The 18,296-nt window shown below is 42.5% G+C and overlaps 1 protein-coding gene across 5 annotated transcripts in view; it reads right to left on the bottom strand.

Moving 5' to 3' along the window:
- Window positions 1-18,296, bottom strand: part of FOXN2 (forkhead box N2) — a 34,554-nt gene continuing 16,258 nt past the window's right edge. For 4 of the 5 annotated variants that reach the window (XM_039378694.1, XM_027723646.2, XM_027723649.2 and 1 more), the window contains exons 3-6: window positions 13,990-14,114; window positions 9,679-9,743; window positions 6,714-6,782; window positions 1-6,263 (exon numbers count right to left, since the gene is read on the bottom strand). In XM_039378694.1, the coding sequence (XP_039234628.1) occupies window positions 5,746-6,263; window positions 6,714-6,782; window positions 9,679-9,743; window positions 13,990-14,114 (777 nt within the window). In that variant the 3' untranslated portion in view covers window positions 1-5,745. The remainder of the gene's footprint in view (window positions 6,264-6,713; window positions 6,783-9,678; window positions 9,744-13,989; window positions 14,115-18,296) is intronic. The other variant, XM_039378695.1, reaches the window with a different exon arrangement.

Genomic DNA, 18,296 nt, shown 5'->3' with positions numbered 1-18,296 from the left:
TTCAGTTAATGCTTTATTTTGAGAGTTGTGGCTTCATACAGAGGGTAATTTTCAGCAAAGCCATAACAGAGGAAAACACTCTTGGGAAATTTAACAATGAGCTCAAGGTTCTCAGCATAATACAGAGAATAACAATTAGAAAGTTATCATTAACATATGATACATAGTTGTGATTTTGTCCAAGCTAATTAGAGCAGTTGTTCTCTTATCAGTATATTAAGATGAACACTAAATCAAATATCTTAATAGCACTTATGTATTCTGTAATGTGATTTAAATTTTATTTGATATGGCAATGAAAGCAAGTCTTTGTTAACATCTACTGTATCATTTCAAGTATTGAGAAAGTTGTATTGTCATCAGATTCTACAGAGCAAGCTTAACTCAGTGATACTAGTAGGTTAAACAAATAAAAATAGAAAAGGTGGACCAATGTCTGCATATAACAGAGATAAGCATCACGTCACATCTTGTTTCCCTTCTCTGGTCTTTCTGCCTCTCAGGCACTGGAAGGCACTGGAATGGCACATGCCACGTGTGTGCATTTGAGAGGAAAGCTGGCCCAGGAGCAGCAAGCTGAGGCATGTATAAAGTGGGATGGGGAGCATTTCATTCCTGCTAGTGAAGAGGGTGCGTTCCCACCTCTGTGCTTTCCATAAGGCCTTCTGGATAAAGACTTGACAGATATCAAAAATCGTATGTAGGGAAAGTAAACACTGAAAAAAACCCCAAGAAGACCTATGGAGCTTTATCCAGGGACACATTTTTTAAATTACCTGTCCTGTATTAGGTTGTTGATCTTTTGAGTATCGTCCAAGCAACTTGGCCACAGCAGTATGGACACGGAACAGTAAATAATCACGGTTTCATCAGCAAAAGATTCAAGTTATTTCTATTTAAACAAATGCTTTGCACAGAAGGGCAAAATATTATGCAGTAGTGTTTCAGCAATTTCTAACACATCAAAACATTCTTTAAGTTCCTGGTTAAAGGGTAAAATCTTGGCCTTAAAAGATGCTCTTCAATTATTATGGGCCAGCTATGGATGAACCTGACTGTCAGCAAATCCTGCTATGGACTGGTAGGTGTTTTACAGATGACTTCCACATGCATGCAACATCTTAACCAACCTTCAATGAAACACACATTTGGCTTTTTACACTGGTCCACTTCTCGTGGAAGAAGTTTAAATGGGAAGGTGGAATACTCAGCACCGTCTGAGACCAGAACCAGGGTCTGGAGATAAAGAGAGAACACAGCGCTTTCTGTTTGCAATGCTGTTTATTTTAGAAAAGCCCCTTTGATCATCTGAATGAAAAATGTGGGCAGAAAAGTCACAAATGTTATAAAACAAAGTTTATTCTGCAATATTTTGTCATAATGAATTGCATCTCTTTGGTAAAAATAAAATTTATAAACATTTTAATTAACAGAGATTAGCATACAAAAAACTAAACTTCTGTAAATCGTCTTTAAAACGGGTAAAGGACTAAACCGGAGGAAAAAGGGTTAGAATTGGTCACCTACTGGCAAAATTATTCTAAACAAACCCAAGGACATTGTTTATGCTACATTAGAAACAAGCTAACGGGAATGGTTTAAAAACAACTCTGGTTCATTTGATCAGAAAGCATTCTTACAATTCACTTTTAAATAAATAATAGTTACAATGAATTGGCAATTATAAAATGTTTTATATCACTATATGGCAGTAACATAATACTTTTAATTATGCACTTTTTAATTTGAAGAAATGTACACTTATAAAACAGACTTGATAATGGCACTGGCAGTTAGGTGTGAAGAATGTGCTTTAAGATAAAATAGCAGGTGCAACATTTAAATATTCTACCTTTTCAATAAATATTCTGACCACACCATTATTCACGTGCATGAGTGTACTTTGCTTTAATTAAAGCTTGTACTTTTCAGGTTGATGAAAAGTTGCAAACCACACAACTTCCATTTTACAGTTGGATTTTAAAACATTTGATGTGACTTCTGCCAATCAGTATTTAGGACTGGAATCTGGAAGGCCAATATAGGTTTGTACAGTATTCACATCAGATTTACCCTGAACAGAGCAACCTCCCAGGTACAAAAGTCTCATACACTTCTTCACTGCATTTAAAGAACTGAATGTGGTTCATTAATACTTTTCTTGCCAAAATGTATCCAAGTCAACCATTGGCATCAACGTTTTACATATGTCACTAAAAAAACCCAAAGCCCAACAATCAAAATAACTTTTAATTATACTCCATTTATACTATATACACCAGGGTCTCTGGCTGAGGTGGCAAACAAACCCAAACCCAATAGATATGTAAGAGAAAGGAAGGACAGCTCTTCTCCCACTCCCAAGAGGGGTGCTCTGCATCTGAGCTTTCGGCCTTTGCCTCCCAAACGTGCAGGCAGAGGTGTGGGACAACACAGTGGAACAGGTCAGGGGCACAGATTGTCTGCCTTCTCCTTTGAAAGGAGAAAGGGAAAACAGCAAAGCATGAAGAGCTTTGCTCTGTGTCCCAGGGAAAGACTATGATTGCTTCCCCACTTCCAGAATTCCAGTTCTCCCAGGCTAAGAGCTGTAAGGATGGATGCAGCTAGCTTTCACTGCTGACTTTGATTAGTAATTGGTTTTTACTGGTCATTGCATATGGTAATTAAATGCACTGTTAGCATCCCAACTCCATCTCCTCAGATATGCTGAAGTCATTATCACCAGCTTCAGGGTTAACAGCAGCACAGCCACACTCCAAGTCAGTATTAACCTTCTCCAATTTTATCTGAGGCATAAAATAAATGCAGAACCAAATCAAAACACAGAGCCAACTACGACCGCAGAATTTCTAGAATACTTGGACTTTGATCCAGCTTTCACTGGAAGCTACAGAAAGGCTGCAACCACCTTCAGCAGGAGCCAGGCAGCACCCCTTTCCAACAGCATGAAACTGAAATCATGGCACTGAGCAAAATCCCAGGCTGCTACAGAGTATTTCTGTGTATCTGAATCTTGGTTTTCACATTGACACAAACTCTGCCCTTTGCAGTTTTCCATCAAAGTTCAAAAGCAACCCATGAGCAAAAAGCAGTTCCACCAAGCATTCACATCTTCACATCCTGAAATCCAAAGAATCACCGTGTTGATAATTCATTTTCCTTTAAATCGCAAGTTTTACCCCTACTACCCATCAGTAACACATCCAAAATCAGATCTAATTGGCTAATGCAGCACTTGTGATAGCCAGAAGACATACACATCTGCAGACGTTGCTCTGCTACAGGTATAGGCTAACAGGTGTTCACACAAAGCAGGAATGAAGCAGAGTATTTTCCTTCCCTTTCCAGAAATAAAACAAATAATTCTTAAAACTGAAGTAATCGGAAAAAGAAAAAAAAACCCCCACACTTTTTTTTTTCTCCTAGGGTTTGTGCTTTAAATTCCAAAACACAAAGAACCTCAAATATTTCAGGCTTGATCCAACAGCCATTGAGTCAGCAGGAGCACCACCGTTGTCTTCAAGAGGCACTGGAATGGGCCCTCAGAGCAACAGACCTTCAGCAGCATGGCTGTGTTTGTATTTAAAACAGTTTATGACAGTATTCATGAATAGACTGACAAATACGAAATAAAAGAAAAAAGGGGCAAAAACCCCCACACTAGTCTAATAAAGGCTTCCAAAGAGCCAGGAAAACACCCCCTTAGGGAAAGGTTAACTTTTGGCTGAATCCAGCACTGTTCTCCACAGTGGACATTGGTTTCCTAGGTGGCTCTGCTCCTAATTTTCAACCAGCTTGCCCAATACCTGCTGGAAGCAATAGCTTCACGTTGGTGAGAACGTTTATGGCACATCATGCTACCTTTTAGCAACAGGAAAGATGACCTTGAATAGCTGTATACGATTCTGCAACATACTTAAGGCATCCTTGTATGTACAGTAATGTTAAAACCCACTCCAACTGAACTGCTTGTCCATTTTTGAACAGAAAATTAAAAAAAAAGAAAAAAAAAGGCCATTATCTACAGGAAGATGTAAGCAATCACCACTGATTTTAAAAGGAAAAAACAATAGGGATAAAGTTCAACATACCACAAAACATTTTTGGCTGAAGGATGTCTAGGAACTATAAAAAGATTCTCTTATTGCAAAATGAATTGTGAAGGAACTTCTTCCCAAAACAGAGGTCCTCCTGAGCCTCAATGCACATCCAAAGGCAAAAGCTTTGCCCATTGGATGCCCCGTATGTGGCAGAAGGCTGATGGGGTTCAAACAGCACAAGGCACAGTGATCTGGGAAACAGAAGGTATGGATGGACAGTCCATGTGACAAAACCAGCAAACACTGGGGGAAGGGGAAAAAACCCCCAACAACACTAAATTGGGATGAGCTGTCATCTCCCCAGAGGGCAGGGAGGCCCTGCAGAGGGACCTCAACAAATCAGAGATGGGCAATCGTCAACTGCACGAAGTTTAAAAGGGCAAGTGCCAGATTCTGCACCTGGGATGGGCAACCCTGGGTGTGTGTATGGACTGGGGAACAAGAGCTGGAGAGCAGTGCCGTGGAAAGGGACCTAGGGGTCCTGTGCAGAGCCAGGAGTTGGACTCAGTGATCCTGATGCATCCCTTCTAACTCAGCATATTCTATGATTCTATGGATTCAGGGTTCAGAGATCCAAAAGGAAGCGATTCCATTTTGTCTCAGATTAGGCAGCAGGACATTCCCTTTTCAGCAGCTGTTTGCCAACTAAAGCCTCCACCTCATCTAAATTGTCACCACCAACAACTACTGGGCTCTTTTTTCCCTCCCAAACCGGTACAGGGGAGCAGAAGGGTAGATGTAGCAGAACTGTGTAGGTACTACATATTCAACAGTGGTGGTAACACAAAGACAACATCTGACTTGGAAGGCAGCAGCTGTCACTGTTGGCCACATCCAAGGCATGTGTGGGCATGCACGTATCTGCATGAAAAGGACAATCCCCCACCCCAAAAAAACTCACAACATGTCTTAAGATAAAACCACAAACCATGTTCCTTCGGCAATCTGAGCTGCACACAGGAGATTTGGGGGAAGGAGGGACAAAAAAAAAACAACTGTGGGTGGTACCCACTTCAGCTACCCCTTATCCCACTCTTCCAGGGGGTGTTTAGTATCTTGCTGAAAGCAGCTCCTGCGGGTTTTCAGCCACTCTGTCAGATAGGCCAAAAAATGCAGCAACTCAGAGTTGCATCACCAGTGTTTTCACTAGGACCTGTCTAAAAAGTGAAGAGAGGACAGGTGGAAGGAGGCATCCAAGGCCAGGACCTTTTCTTTCCCCCTTTCTTTTTTCACCTCCTTTTTAATCCTTTACATGGAAGTCAGAGCCCTTAGACAGAACAAAATTCACCTCTGCAGATGGGGCCCGCAGAGATGTAAATATGATCCACAGTGTGCATCTGAACAAACATATCTCTGAAAAAAAAATAAAGTCAACTATTAAAAAGAAAAAAAATAAACAGTGATCATTAAGTATGCTTTCAGGTTTTCACAAGTCATGCATCTCTAATCTGAGAAGATTAAATATTCTATTTTTCTTTTTAGGTGGTGATTTAAAAATAAATGGCTAAATTATAGTTTGCGCCAAAAAATAAAAAAAAGCAGTGAGTCCTCTTATGGCTTTGATCTCCCTTGTGAAGGGTAAAAGTAGAAGAGTATTGCCACAATTAAAAAAAATATATGTATATATTCAACACTGACAAACATATTATTTTTTCCTTTGTTTGTGACAGTGGGTCTTTGCAGTACTTATTAAGGAACTCAAGCACGTTTGGATGCCGGCAAGGTGGAGCAGAGACCCCGCTGCTTCTTTCAACTCCTCATCGATTTCTTGACATAATTCCTCGAATGCTTTCTTGCTAGACTGACTTTCCTTAGAGGTATCTACACAAGGTTGTGATGCATAGCCACTGTCTCCAAGAGGATCATCTTCATAGTCAACGTCTGTATCCACTTCGCTGTGAAATCCTTCACTGCCATCACTCCCGTCATGGCTGGTCTTGGAAATAAATTCATACACCTCGTCGAGGGAGGACAAGGAAGACACGCTGGACCTGGATGCACAGCGCTGGGAACCCATGCTGCTGGCACTGTAATTGTGATCCTCGTTCGGATCAATATTGGTGGCCGCAGAATCATTTTCCGGCAAATTTATGGAACTCGGAGGGTTGAATGCACTGCCATAGCTCCTCTTCTTGGGTGTCTTCAGAGGCTGAGGTTTCTCACCTATTAAAAACAAGATGTGTCAGTAAGCAAATGCTCTAATGGTGTCACCTGCACAATGAGCTGGCTGACTGCAAGGTGAGCTGAACGTCAGCAGTTAAGAGTCCCGGTCTCTTGTGCACATTTACTGTCATCCACAGAGGACAGCAGTCCTCAGCTAATTGCAACTAAGAGCTGCAGAGAAGCAGCCAAGAAACTCTTCTTACCATTTAGCACAGAGAGGGCAGGGGAAAAACTTTGCATAAAACCCCCAAAATTAAATGGCAAAAGAAAAAGAAGGTGGTTCTAATAAAACTCTTGCAGTGCTAGCTGAAACAACAATCAAACCAGAATTACTTCTTGGCTGCTCCTGTTATTTGGAAACTAGACCCTACTTGTTTCTTGAAATTTTACACAGAAAGCCTTTAGCTACTGAGTAGAGAAGAAAAACAGAGTAAAATGGCTTATGCTTACAGTCCAATATCCCTTGCTGAATGGAAGTATTTAACAGCATCATTGCAGTAGCAGCATCAATATCAGATTCTGTAAAGCAGAAGCAGCAAAATGTTAGATCTCAGGTAAGCCTGACAAGATGAGGTCCCTAAAACATACAAAGAACATATATATCCGCCTATACTGGCCTACAACAAAAAGTGGGGGCAGGGGGAACGTACAAACTCAGACCAAGCATGACTTGTACATCACAACACTGTTACAGATCAGTCTCATACCTTAACTATGCCGTTCAAAAGCTGAATTCTCACGTTGCACTTACCGAAGCCAAGATCAGTGACATAATTAGACATTCATGTGACAATGCTGTTGCTATACTTAACAAGTGCCTTTTGTTTGTACCAGTCGAGAGAGAAAGATCAGACACATGGCACAGCAAAGCATCTCAGCAGCTTCATACCCTGGCTGTGTGAATGTGCAAGGCTGAGAACAACCGTGCCTATTAACCCGGCACTAATTCAGAACACCTCCCTCCCCCAGCAGTATTTTTCACACTAATAAGTCAAATGGAAGAAATTGAGAATATGAGAGGGGAAAGAGCTCTGAACTGCTTGATCTAGAAAGCACGGGGATCTAAATAATAAATAGGCACGTAAAAAGGCTTAGGTGAACTGCAGCACTGTCAGCTGGGGTGACAAGCGCTGCTGTAAAATGCCATCCTTTGCTGCCCAGAGTGGATTGCTTACATCTCTGAAAGGCACCTGGAGGATATTAGGGCAAAGAGTGACATTTCTAACCAGCATCAGGTGAAAAGGAAAAGAAACAAGCACGCCTTTCCCACTCATTTCAGGATATGCTCATGCACTTTAAAAAAGAGGAAATCCAAGGTCTTCCTTGGCTCACTTCAGCAACGGATGATGAATACTCCTTATACAGGACAGAAATATATATGGTGGACTAACCAGGCAAAAGAAGAGCAAAGAGACAGTGAGCTCTCACAGGAGTCTTGGTGTCTGAGAACAAAGGATCACATCTGAGGCATATGTAGGTATGAGCAGGGAGTGGAGAAGAGGAGTTGGAAGATATTGTGCTGGAAGGGACCAGCAGCAAGCAGAACAGGCTCTCAGTTCTGCTGAACTGGAACCTGGGTGGGAACTGTTAAAGTGAAACATCAGCAATGTCATTTCTGATGGCATTTGTTTTCCCCCCTACATTAACAATATTAACAATTAATTCCCCCCTACATTAACAATATTACTTGTTTGAAGGGAGGGGACTGCAGAGTCGTCAGTGTGGCTTCCTTATCTTGACAACTATCCCTACCTTCATCCCTGGTCAAGGACAAATCTGAAGAAGATGACACCTTGGGATATGTTGTATTGCATCAACATAGAAAGGGGACTGACCTGCTGTTTCCAGCACAGGTTATAAAACATACACATTCCCTCCTTGTTTTCGAAGTCTTTCATTTTAAACTCATCATACTTTAAGGTCTATCCCATTGTACTCATGAGATTATTTTTTTTATTCTGTTTTGTCTTTCTTTGGCAGAAATAGAGCCCCTGAATTTATAGGTCACATGCATCCAACCAAAAAAAAGAAGTGGAAAAAACTCCATGAAGAGTTAATTTGCTCCACTAGTGTAATCAGAAAGTGAAATACTTCCATTCCTTACTTGCTATCACAGACATTTTGTTTTATCATCTGATGTTGGTACATAAGCACCACTTGTTAAAATGGCAAGTAATTGGAGGCATTAATGCAACACAGGATTATTACCTGCAAAGAGTATTCTGTACCTTAATACTCCCAAAGAAAGAGGAGAGACATTTCCGCAGTGACTTCTTAGCAGTACTCTGTGTCACTGTTAAGGTGCTTTGGCTTCATTTGCGATTGCTCTCCTCAACAGAGCAGTATTTCCCAAATTCATGCTTCCCCAACAGAACAGCTGAGGAAGCACCTTATTACAAGGAATTCTTTCATGTGCACAAGAGCTGCCCTATGTGACCCCAGGAACATTAATGGCTTCCCTCTAATGCCAGAGAAATGCTGAGCAGGTTCCCTGAGATGCAGAAATTAAATGATAACAGACACAAATCATTATTTCGGCACCTCTGGTGTAGCTAATTGGAACAGTTAGCATCAGGCTGGCAATCTCCATACCTGTCACAGGACACACCAGCAAAATCATTAAGAGGAGGGGAATTCCTCGTATTCTCTAAGGAGCCCTAAGAATCCCAGATCTAGCAGCCTTGCAGCAGCCAGCCAGCCAAGGAAGCTTCCTTGCCACTCACGTACAACCATAAACCTCCATCTGGATGCACGGTGATTATCATCTGTGGGCCAGGCACCTGATTCGTCTCTATAAAGCCTTGGCTTTGCTGCCTAGCCAAAGCTGCTAGTTTGTGTCCAAAACTAAAAGCAATCTTCTCCCCTCTAAGCCTACCACGCTATCAAAACCAGGGAGCTGTGTGTCTGCTGTGCTTGCTCACAGACCCACTCTGTCAGTGGCCTTTCACTGTCCTTTTTGAAAGAGCTTTAACAACACTCCTATACAACACGTGCTCACTTTCCGTTAGATTCAACTTTTGTGGCCACATCCCACAAGTTTTATACATTAAAATTTGCTGCCCTTGGTTCTCAGTTCTTGGTCTCCAGTAAAACTAGTACAGAGATGTGTAGCTTTCGGATTTGTTTTCTACTGAACTATTCATTCTTTAAGTAGGTCATTTTTGGGAGTGATACGTGTGCTGAATACTTTGCTGCCAGAACAAGATGGCCCAAATTACACCTTGAAATTCACCTCATGGATTTAAAATTAATACACAGGTGGCTAATATAATACGCATACGCTGTATTACATCTGGGTTTTTTTTGTCATCTAGGAGACCCTTCAGAGCAGGTCTGTAGACAACATCAGCTGGGCTGCAGTACATGCTTGTGACTAAAGCCAGGGGAGCAGAGTGAAGTAAGAAGAAACGTTTACCTTTGAGAGCTCGGCCATGGTTCTGCTGAAGGACTGAAGTTAGGTAGTGAGGGGACGACGACCTACTGAAAAGAAATTCAACAGCTCAAAGCCAAGCCCTAATTTAGGCAAATGATTTGTACAAAGTGTAGCAGACACCATATTATGATCACAGAAGGGTAAAAACAAAACCAACCCTATTGCCAGAGGTGGGCAAGCAATTCCTATTGCCCTCAGTAAATGGCTTGACACTTGGTTGATAGTTTGTGTAGCACTATTTAAGCCACCATCAGCATTTGGAAAACACCTCCAAACACACACAACTAAGCAAAAATCTTGTTGGCGAGAGATACTGACTTCTACAGATTTTATGTAGTTGCCTAAAGGCTGGATTTTAAACAAAACCATGTATTTTATAGTATGTAAAACCTACGTGTGAAGTAAACTTCAGCTTACACAGGGATGCTCAGAGCCCAGGAGCAACACAACAGGTAAGGGGGAGTTGTGTCTGCCTGCTCCTCCAAACGGCAGAGGGCAATTAACAAAAATGAAAGGTAATGTGCAAAAAGCTGGGGAAGAACAAAAAAAAACCCCAAATCAAGATACCTGATGATTTTAAAGTTATCTGAGGCTTGGCTGTTTTGGTGATGCTATCTGGGGCTTTTTCATAATCAGACCAGCTTTGCACCTGGCAAAGCACCATTAAATCCCCTACAGAATAAAGGGCAAGCTAAAGCTTTTGCTCGTTTGGTTGTTTGGGTTTTTTTTGTTACGCACCCAGTCCTAATTATTCAGTTCACTATAAATATACTAGCAAGCAGTTACAAATAAATACAACAAAAATAGTACACACTATTAAAATTGCATGAAACGTAGCAATGTGCATCTTTTATAGTGTTGCTGGAAGAATTTGAAGGGTGATGAGCAGAATTTTCAAGCCCAACCTGTAACAGAAGCCTCACAGGATTAATGGGGTGATTTTCATCCTTAAGGTGTGCTTACCTTTTACATTTATCATATTTAGGCAGCTCTGTTTTCCAAAATAAGGTACAGCCACAAAACCCCCCAAAATCACAAAGTTGCTAAATGTTTAACATTGTAATTATTTGTCTAGATCATTCATTAAAACTCAAATAATTACTTCAGCTTTAAAAATAACTTTTTTAAACTAAAATCTTCACTCTTCAAATTGCAGTTTGAAGAAAATGCTTTTCACTGGTGACTGGCTGCTACTGAGGCTGCACACATCTCAGCCACCCTGAGATCAGCTACCCTGCACAGATGTTAACAAGGGTGCCCATTTAATAGCCTCACTGCTCCAACTTGCCATCACATTAGCCAAACTCAGCTGGCCAAACTCAGCTCCAAAGGCTGCTACAGTGCAAGAGGAAAAAAAAAAAAATCAAAGCAAGGTGGCTTGAAATGCACCGTCTGGGCTACATAAGGAGCTCTTGCTGCACCACAGCCTGCCTGGCACTGGTAACCAAAGCTACTGAAAAGGAGAGTAATATCTGAGCACCTCCCAGTGTCGTAACCAAGGGGAAAAAGTTCCAGCTCAGCTGAATGGGGAAAAAATGGAAAACTAGAGCTCACTGTCTGGTATGTTTTCTTGTAGCAGCCATGGAGCACAAAGGGAACTGCAAAAATGAGGTGAAAAAAAAAATTAAAAATAAAAGGAAAGCAATGGTCCAACCCCAACAGGCTGGCTCTGCAGCCCACAGGTCCATTGTACAGAGAGATGCTAAACATCTTCATCCTTTTGTTCTAAGCTCAGATCCTTCAAAAATCACATCCACATGGAGCTTCCCCAGAGCAAATTAATGCCCAGTATTGATTAAGACAAACTATGCATAAGGTATCTGCAAGATGAGGGCTGTGGCCATCCCCGGAGCCCAGGGCTGTAATACATGTAGTACAGAAACAAAATGCAGCCAGGGGCTCTGCACCAACTTGTTGAACAAGCTGTGCAGAAACAAAATACAGCACAAAATGCATCAAGGATGCCAATCATCTATGATAATACGAATTTCAGTGTCACTAGACACAGATTACAGTTTTGGAAAGCTTCTGCTCAAAGTAACAGCTTAAATTTTATTTTAACATCCTGCTGAATGACAGGCATACTCCCCACAAACACACTGTAAAATAATTATGAACACTAGCCTTCCCACAGAAAAATTCAGAGACTCTCACAGTCGAATTTTAGGATCACCCTGTAGATAAATTTGGACAGTACTTCCAGAGTCTCTCCAGCTGTACCTCTGGGCTTTCTCTCTCTCTTCAACAAGGCAGACCCTTGGGGGCCCTTCCCCAAAATTAGGCCAGAATTTAAATCAAATCCAAGAATCTTTAAACTTGGAAGGGGAAAAAAAAATCTGGTTTTCTGTGCGTGATGGAAAGTCATATAAATGGTTTTTTTACTATTAAAGGAAAATAAACCAGCTTTCATTAGGAAGAAGTCTGGTATCTTAAAATGCCGTTTCTTATTTTCTTGTACTCATAAATACAAGCACTGCAAAACCCTTCCTGTATTGAAGACAGTGGGAATTTTGCCATGTGGCTTCATTAGAACCTGGATTTCCTTGTAATTGTGATTGTTGGCAAGTGTGACTAGTCCTTCAGTGAAGGAAAAAAAAAAGTTACCAAAAACAACAGCTTCAAATTAAAGTCATGATCTTCTAAGTACTTCAGCATTCAGATAAAATCTCTCCTTCCCTACACCTGATTTCAGTATGTTGTATTTAGACAAGCTAAGTAAACCACACTTCAACATAACTTCTGCTGGACTAATCTTGAAGACCTTGGAGATACTAAAAGCTTAACTGAATTCCCTACCCTAGGCTGAGCCTGTCTGGATCCTCTGTGCCTCAGCTGGAGAAACAACATCCAGAGGTCACTCTCTATCTCCATTATTCTCTACATATTAATGTCTGATTGTGTTAACACAGACATGGTATTAAAGCTTTCAAGGACTAAACTTTCACTTGAGTTGTACCAAAAAACCAGAAGTCTATGCCCTTACATAGAAACATTAAAGCCTGTAAAAGCATTATCCTCTAGAGCCCGATTACAGTCATTTCAATAATCTTTATTCCCATAAAACCAAGCAATACCACCAGTCATCTCATACTTTCCAAGCTGACTATTTCTTAATACTTAAATGCTTCGCGGTTATTTTAGTATTGCTCCCATTCCAGTAGAAAGCTGGAAAACAGGATACTTCCGCCTGGCTTGTTCCAACCCAAGATGGCCCTGGGTTGGAGAGAGACCAGAGATCACTGGTTATATCCTGCAGGTTACAAGCCCAGCTGGAAAAGCCCCTGCCACACAAAAATCTTCAGCCAGACAGCTAAGGCTTGCATGGGGTTGCCAGCTCCCAGAGTCAATGTCCTGTTGGACCCTGAGAAAGGCCTGCTCAATGTTACCAGTCCAGTAATCCCAGTTCCTCCTGTTTGTTAAGGAAATTCCTTGCAGTAAGATTAAGGCATAGGTCAATGTAGAGAGACCTTAATTATCTCTTATCTTACCCAAATTCTTTGCTGAACTAGACAAACCGGCCACATGCCTACCTAAGAACTGAGCTCACCCAATGCATTCCTCTGCTTTGTGCTCCTCCTCTCTGTCCCACCTCTACAGGCTGACCCAGCTCCTCTTCCTCTACTGAGGATGCATGAGATTGACTTCAAATTCCCCCAGATCTATTGCCTGATCTTAAAATGTGCTGGTAAGGAAGCCCTGGTTTCGGAAGTCTTGCATGCTTCACCTCAGAGTATATTTATGTCAAAGACTGTTTTTTCCATCCCTGCTGCAAAATCCTTTTAACAGCCTTTGAGAAAAACAACCCTCACAGACCAGCCTCTCTAAGCACTTCTGACTGTAGAAAAGTTGATTGTTTTTGACAACAGCGTGGAGTATATACATTTTATAACCAGATAAGTGACTTACAGAAAGACACCCACCTCCTCCAAAGCCAACAGCACCAGTCCGGGTGAACTGGGCTTGAAGGAGGATTTTGCTCCAGTTCCCGGGACTGCTTGCCCCCTGGAGAAATTGGGCTAACCAGTAAGCACCCAGCACACTCCTGACCTTCTTCTTTGAAACTCTCCCACAGTTAAGGAGACGACTTGGACACACACCTCAGATGTCTATCTGGGAAGCTCGAGCTCATTAAATCTCCCCACCTCATCTAGCTGGTCTCACCTAAGCCCCACTCAAATTCTTCTCTCGGGTGGCAAATGGTAACAACAGATCAACAACATCCATGTGGGCATTTCCTCTGCCGGGTGGAGAAACGTGACCACACACCCTGCTCGGATGGGAAAATTCACCTACCTCGGTGGTGACGCCGGCGGAGTATAAAATGCAAGTGCTGAGGAAAAGGGCTGTTTCTTCAGTGCTTGGACAAGATTAGGTTTATATTTTGGGTCAACACACCACAATGACCCTTTTCCATTCACCTGCAAGAAAGAAGCATGGAAAATCAGAAAACCTGGGGCCAGACTGTTACAGTCCTTTCTAATTTAATACTCCCAAGTTGCAGCACAGTGCAATGACTGTACATAGGCATACACCCCAGTACAGCTGATGTACAACATCCACAGGCAGCTTCACCACCAGCATGGAAAGTGCATGCTCCCAAATTAAGAAAACAGTCCTTATACACTATGGAAGCACCCATCTTGCAGCTTGGGGTAGCATCTCCAAAAGCCCCTTCTCCAAAGCCCCATTTCCATTCTCATTTGTCCCCCGAAAGCTGTAAACCTTATTTTAACACTTGGTAAACACAGCTGTGCATTTAAGGATCTGTCCAAGCACCAGCAAACTAATCAGCAGTCTTTTCATTAATAGGTTTCTAAGTAAAAAATCTAAGCACCCTTCCTTTTGCTTAAATATGGCCACATACTCATTTAACTTTACAGCGTCCTGTAAAAGGATCTTGCCAGATGCGCAAGATCTTCCCACATTTGCAAAATCTGAAAACTTAATTAATGTATTTTTGATGCACCTAACAGTGTAAGCACCACTGTGCTAGTCATTCTTGATATTAAATTTGGTATGTTGAAACTCGAGCAAGATTAAGCACCTCTTACCCCTCCCAAAGGTTTCCTCAAAAATTTACTAAATAAAGAAAAAAAACCTGTTTTTTTGAGCCTGTTAGTTCTTGAAGACCTGAAGAAAATTAAATAGGAAAGCTAAAACCTGACAGATCAGCTAAAAACTCTGCAGGTAGCAGCACCAGATTTTTTCGGGAGAACAGGTATTACAGAAATGATCATGTACCTGGCTGAAGGGTGGGGCAGCTCTACACCTGAACAGGAAGGAATTTTTAGAGTATTTGAGGGGGCTGATTCTCAGAGCAGAAACCCAAGCTTCGTGGAGCACCTCCTGTGAGCCCACAGAGGACAGCTGGCCTCCTCCTGCCACAACAACAGGGGGCAAAAATACCCTTGTAGGGATGGATGCTCCATGACTTACTCAAGACTGAAAAGGACTCACGAAGCGTGTAAGTCTGTGGTTCTATTTAAGTAATGTTTTTTTTCTGGAGAAGAGGAAAAACCTTGCTATCAACAGAGAAGAGAGCCCCAGCTGAGAAAGAGATGCAGCTCCACAATTTTAGTTGAAGTCACTGCCTTTCACAAAGATCTGAGCTGTCCCATCCCTCTGAGTTATTTATTTTTTAACCTGAATCTTTCTTACACTCATATTTTCATACTAAAACTGAGCACAGCCTGTAAGATACTTATCAAGAAGTTTACCTTTAATTATTAAACAGCCATGGTGGCTGGGAGGATGATGTAGCCACCCTAAGTACTAACAGGGAGTATCCTCCCAACTGGCTGAATCCATCATCTCCATGACACTTAAAACCCTGATCCCTTTCCTGCACCTCTACCAGACCCCTTTCCCCAGCATCCCAACCCCTATCCAACTGGCTTTTTTTTTTTTTCCCCTCTCTTTGGTAGCTTTGAGGCCCTCAGAGAACAGCAGGAACTCCCCTGACCAGCAAACCACAGCTCCACAGGGTTTTATCTGCTACTTTAGGTGAGCACTTTCGCTTCATGCCTAATTCAGTTCAGCTGCTGGGGATTAGTTTCCCTCTTTCATCTTCCCAGCCAGGTATTCCCGCCAGCTTGCTGCTATGACAACTTAAAACAAGGATTTTGGGTGGGTATTGCAAGCTGAACCAGGCACATCTTCAAGCCATACAGATACTGACCCAATGTAAGAGGCAGTAAAACAGTGACTTCTTCTGTGGGTTATGTGTAATGTGAAGTCACACTTCCACCCACCATTACAGATACTAAAAGCAGACACTGAGCAAAAGAAGTGATGCCCATGGGGCTGCTCCTGTGCAGTGCTTCGCTTGCGCCCTCTGCCCAGCAAAGACACAGTAGAAGTCCAGACCAGATCTGAAGTTAAGTTTAATGTTTTAGGGGAAAGCCAGCCACAACTGGAGCTGGCAATTCCAGAGAACTAATACATCCAGCTTTAAAACAAGACAAAACAGACTGTGCTATTTCTCCTAGCAAAGACTAATCCTAGGATGCTCTAAAATGCTAAACTGCCTTTGGAGGTTACCATTTCACATCAACAGCCAGGCAAGTGTTGATGTGCTAGCTGAAATGTAGGTGAAACTTTCATTTAAGATCTAGAGAAACACCCCTCCAGAGCCAGTGCAGAGAGGCCACCAGGCTCTTCTTAATCTGCATCTCAGGACGTGTGGAGCAGTCATACGGTTCTGAGATTATTTTTTGGCCTATCGTCTGTTTTGCATCTTTCTAATGTCTCTAATTTGACTTGCAGGACTTCATCTAGGCAAAAACAAGGGAAGGAAAGTAATCCCTATGTTTTGAAGCACTGGAGCTATTTTGTAAAGACAGTAAATTTCCAGCCCCCAGCATTTTGGGACTGGATTATAGAAAAACGCATTGGAAACAAGATGCCTCTCATGATCCAGCCTTACCCTTTATCACCACCCCACCACTAGTCCAGTAAGTAAAGCCCAAGGAGCAACCACAGCAGAGAATTCCAGCTGGTGCTGCTGGCTCGGGCTCCCAGCAGAGGCAGACACATGTCCCTGTCCTGCAGAGAGCCCTCCATAAGCTTCAGCCCTGAGCAGCATCCTCAGCTCCACTGGGTATGGACAGTGCTCACCAGCTGCTTCCACTCGAGCAAGGTGAACCACTGGAAAATACTGTATGTGTGCACAAAGGTATATCATATATTCACCAAGAGTTTTATCAGGTAATAGGCATCTCTCTCCTATCTCTACAGCCTTATGGATGGGACCTGCCCTGCTCCTTGCCCAAATATTTGAAGAGCTACACAGACTGCATACCACCATTACTTGTCAAAGAAGAGGAAAAAAAAAAGACAAACACTAAAAGAATAAAACCCTAAACCACATATTTACCTAGAAGACAGAGAGCTTTGTTGAAGATATTCAAGCCCTGCACCCCATCCTGCAGAGGAGCCAGTGGCAGGGCCACCCACATCCATGCAAGCAGTGGCCTGCCAAATTGATGCTTGATGCAAATGCCACTCCTGCCTCCTTACACCTTTTCTTCCCAGTGGTATCGATTAATGCATAATTCCCAATGCCACAGTTGTAAAACCAAGTCTAGAAAAGAGCAGGGAGGCTCTTCAGGGCTTCCAGCTCCAAAGTGCTTTTCACTTCAGTTTCTCCTGTGCTGTATAGCAGATGCTGCTCCCTCAAAAAAAGCAATTTCCCACTGTAGGCACCTCTCTTCCCAACCCCAGGGAAGCATGACAGTGCTTAAGATGCAAAGAGCATTAGGTGTATCTTCTGAAGATCACTAGCCCACAGTTGTACCTCCACATCTTCAGGGGCACCAGGGCCACAGCAGGTACATTGGAAGGCAAGCAGGAGTCCTAAGACTGGCTCCAGCATTATCCCCTTGCTGTTCATCAGCCCCACCTCCCAACCACCATTACGAGAGACCCACTGGAAATCTCATGTGCCTGGATGACTGCAGACAGGTGCTCAACCCCAGCTCTAACAAGAAAGGGCATTTCAGCTTGTAAGTCTGTTACCTGGGGTAAATCTTGACAAACCACTCAGATACAGCAGCATCGTGTGATGTGCATTCAGAACAGGTAATGTGTGTTTCAGCAGAGATGTGACATACATACAACCCTGTTTCCATGGCATGAGAAGTTCCTCCTCTAGACTGCAGTGCTGGCTCATAAGGCATCTCAAACCAGTTACTTTCCCTTCAGCACCCTTCAAATCATCAAAAGAAAACCATAACATACAATTTTTTCCAGCTGTCCAAACAAGGACAGCCTTCCCAGCAGGGAAGCTCCAACAGGGTCTTGTGGACAATGTCCAGAGCCATCAGGGCACAGTAAGCACGCTACTGCAGCAACTCTTCACAAATGAATTCAGTTTAAGTGTCCTGAAACTGCCCTGCAGCGCCAGCTCAGTGGGGTAAGTGGGGAAAAATCAGGAGATTCATTTCCATGTGCACTCCCAATCCAAACCAAAATATCAGCATTACAGCAAAGATGAGGACAGACTTTTCCTACTTTTGCTGCCAGACCTCCAAGAGATGATTTCATAGCTGACAGCCAGCAGCAATAGCCAGGGAGCTGTTAGACAGCAGCCTGCCCAGAGA

Source organism: Pipra filicauda, unplaced genomic scaffold (assembly GCF_003945595.2).
Source record: "Pipra filicauda isolate LSUMZ 115617 unplaced genomic scaffold, ASM394559v2 scaffold143_size2779998_pilon, whole genome shotgun sequence".
NCBI classification, from domain to species: domain Eukaryota; kingdom Metazoa; phylum Chordata; class Aves; order Passeriformes; family Pipridae; genus Pipra; species Pipra filicauda.
This window is presented reverse-complemented; position numbering and strand designations above follow the sequence as displayed.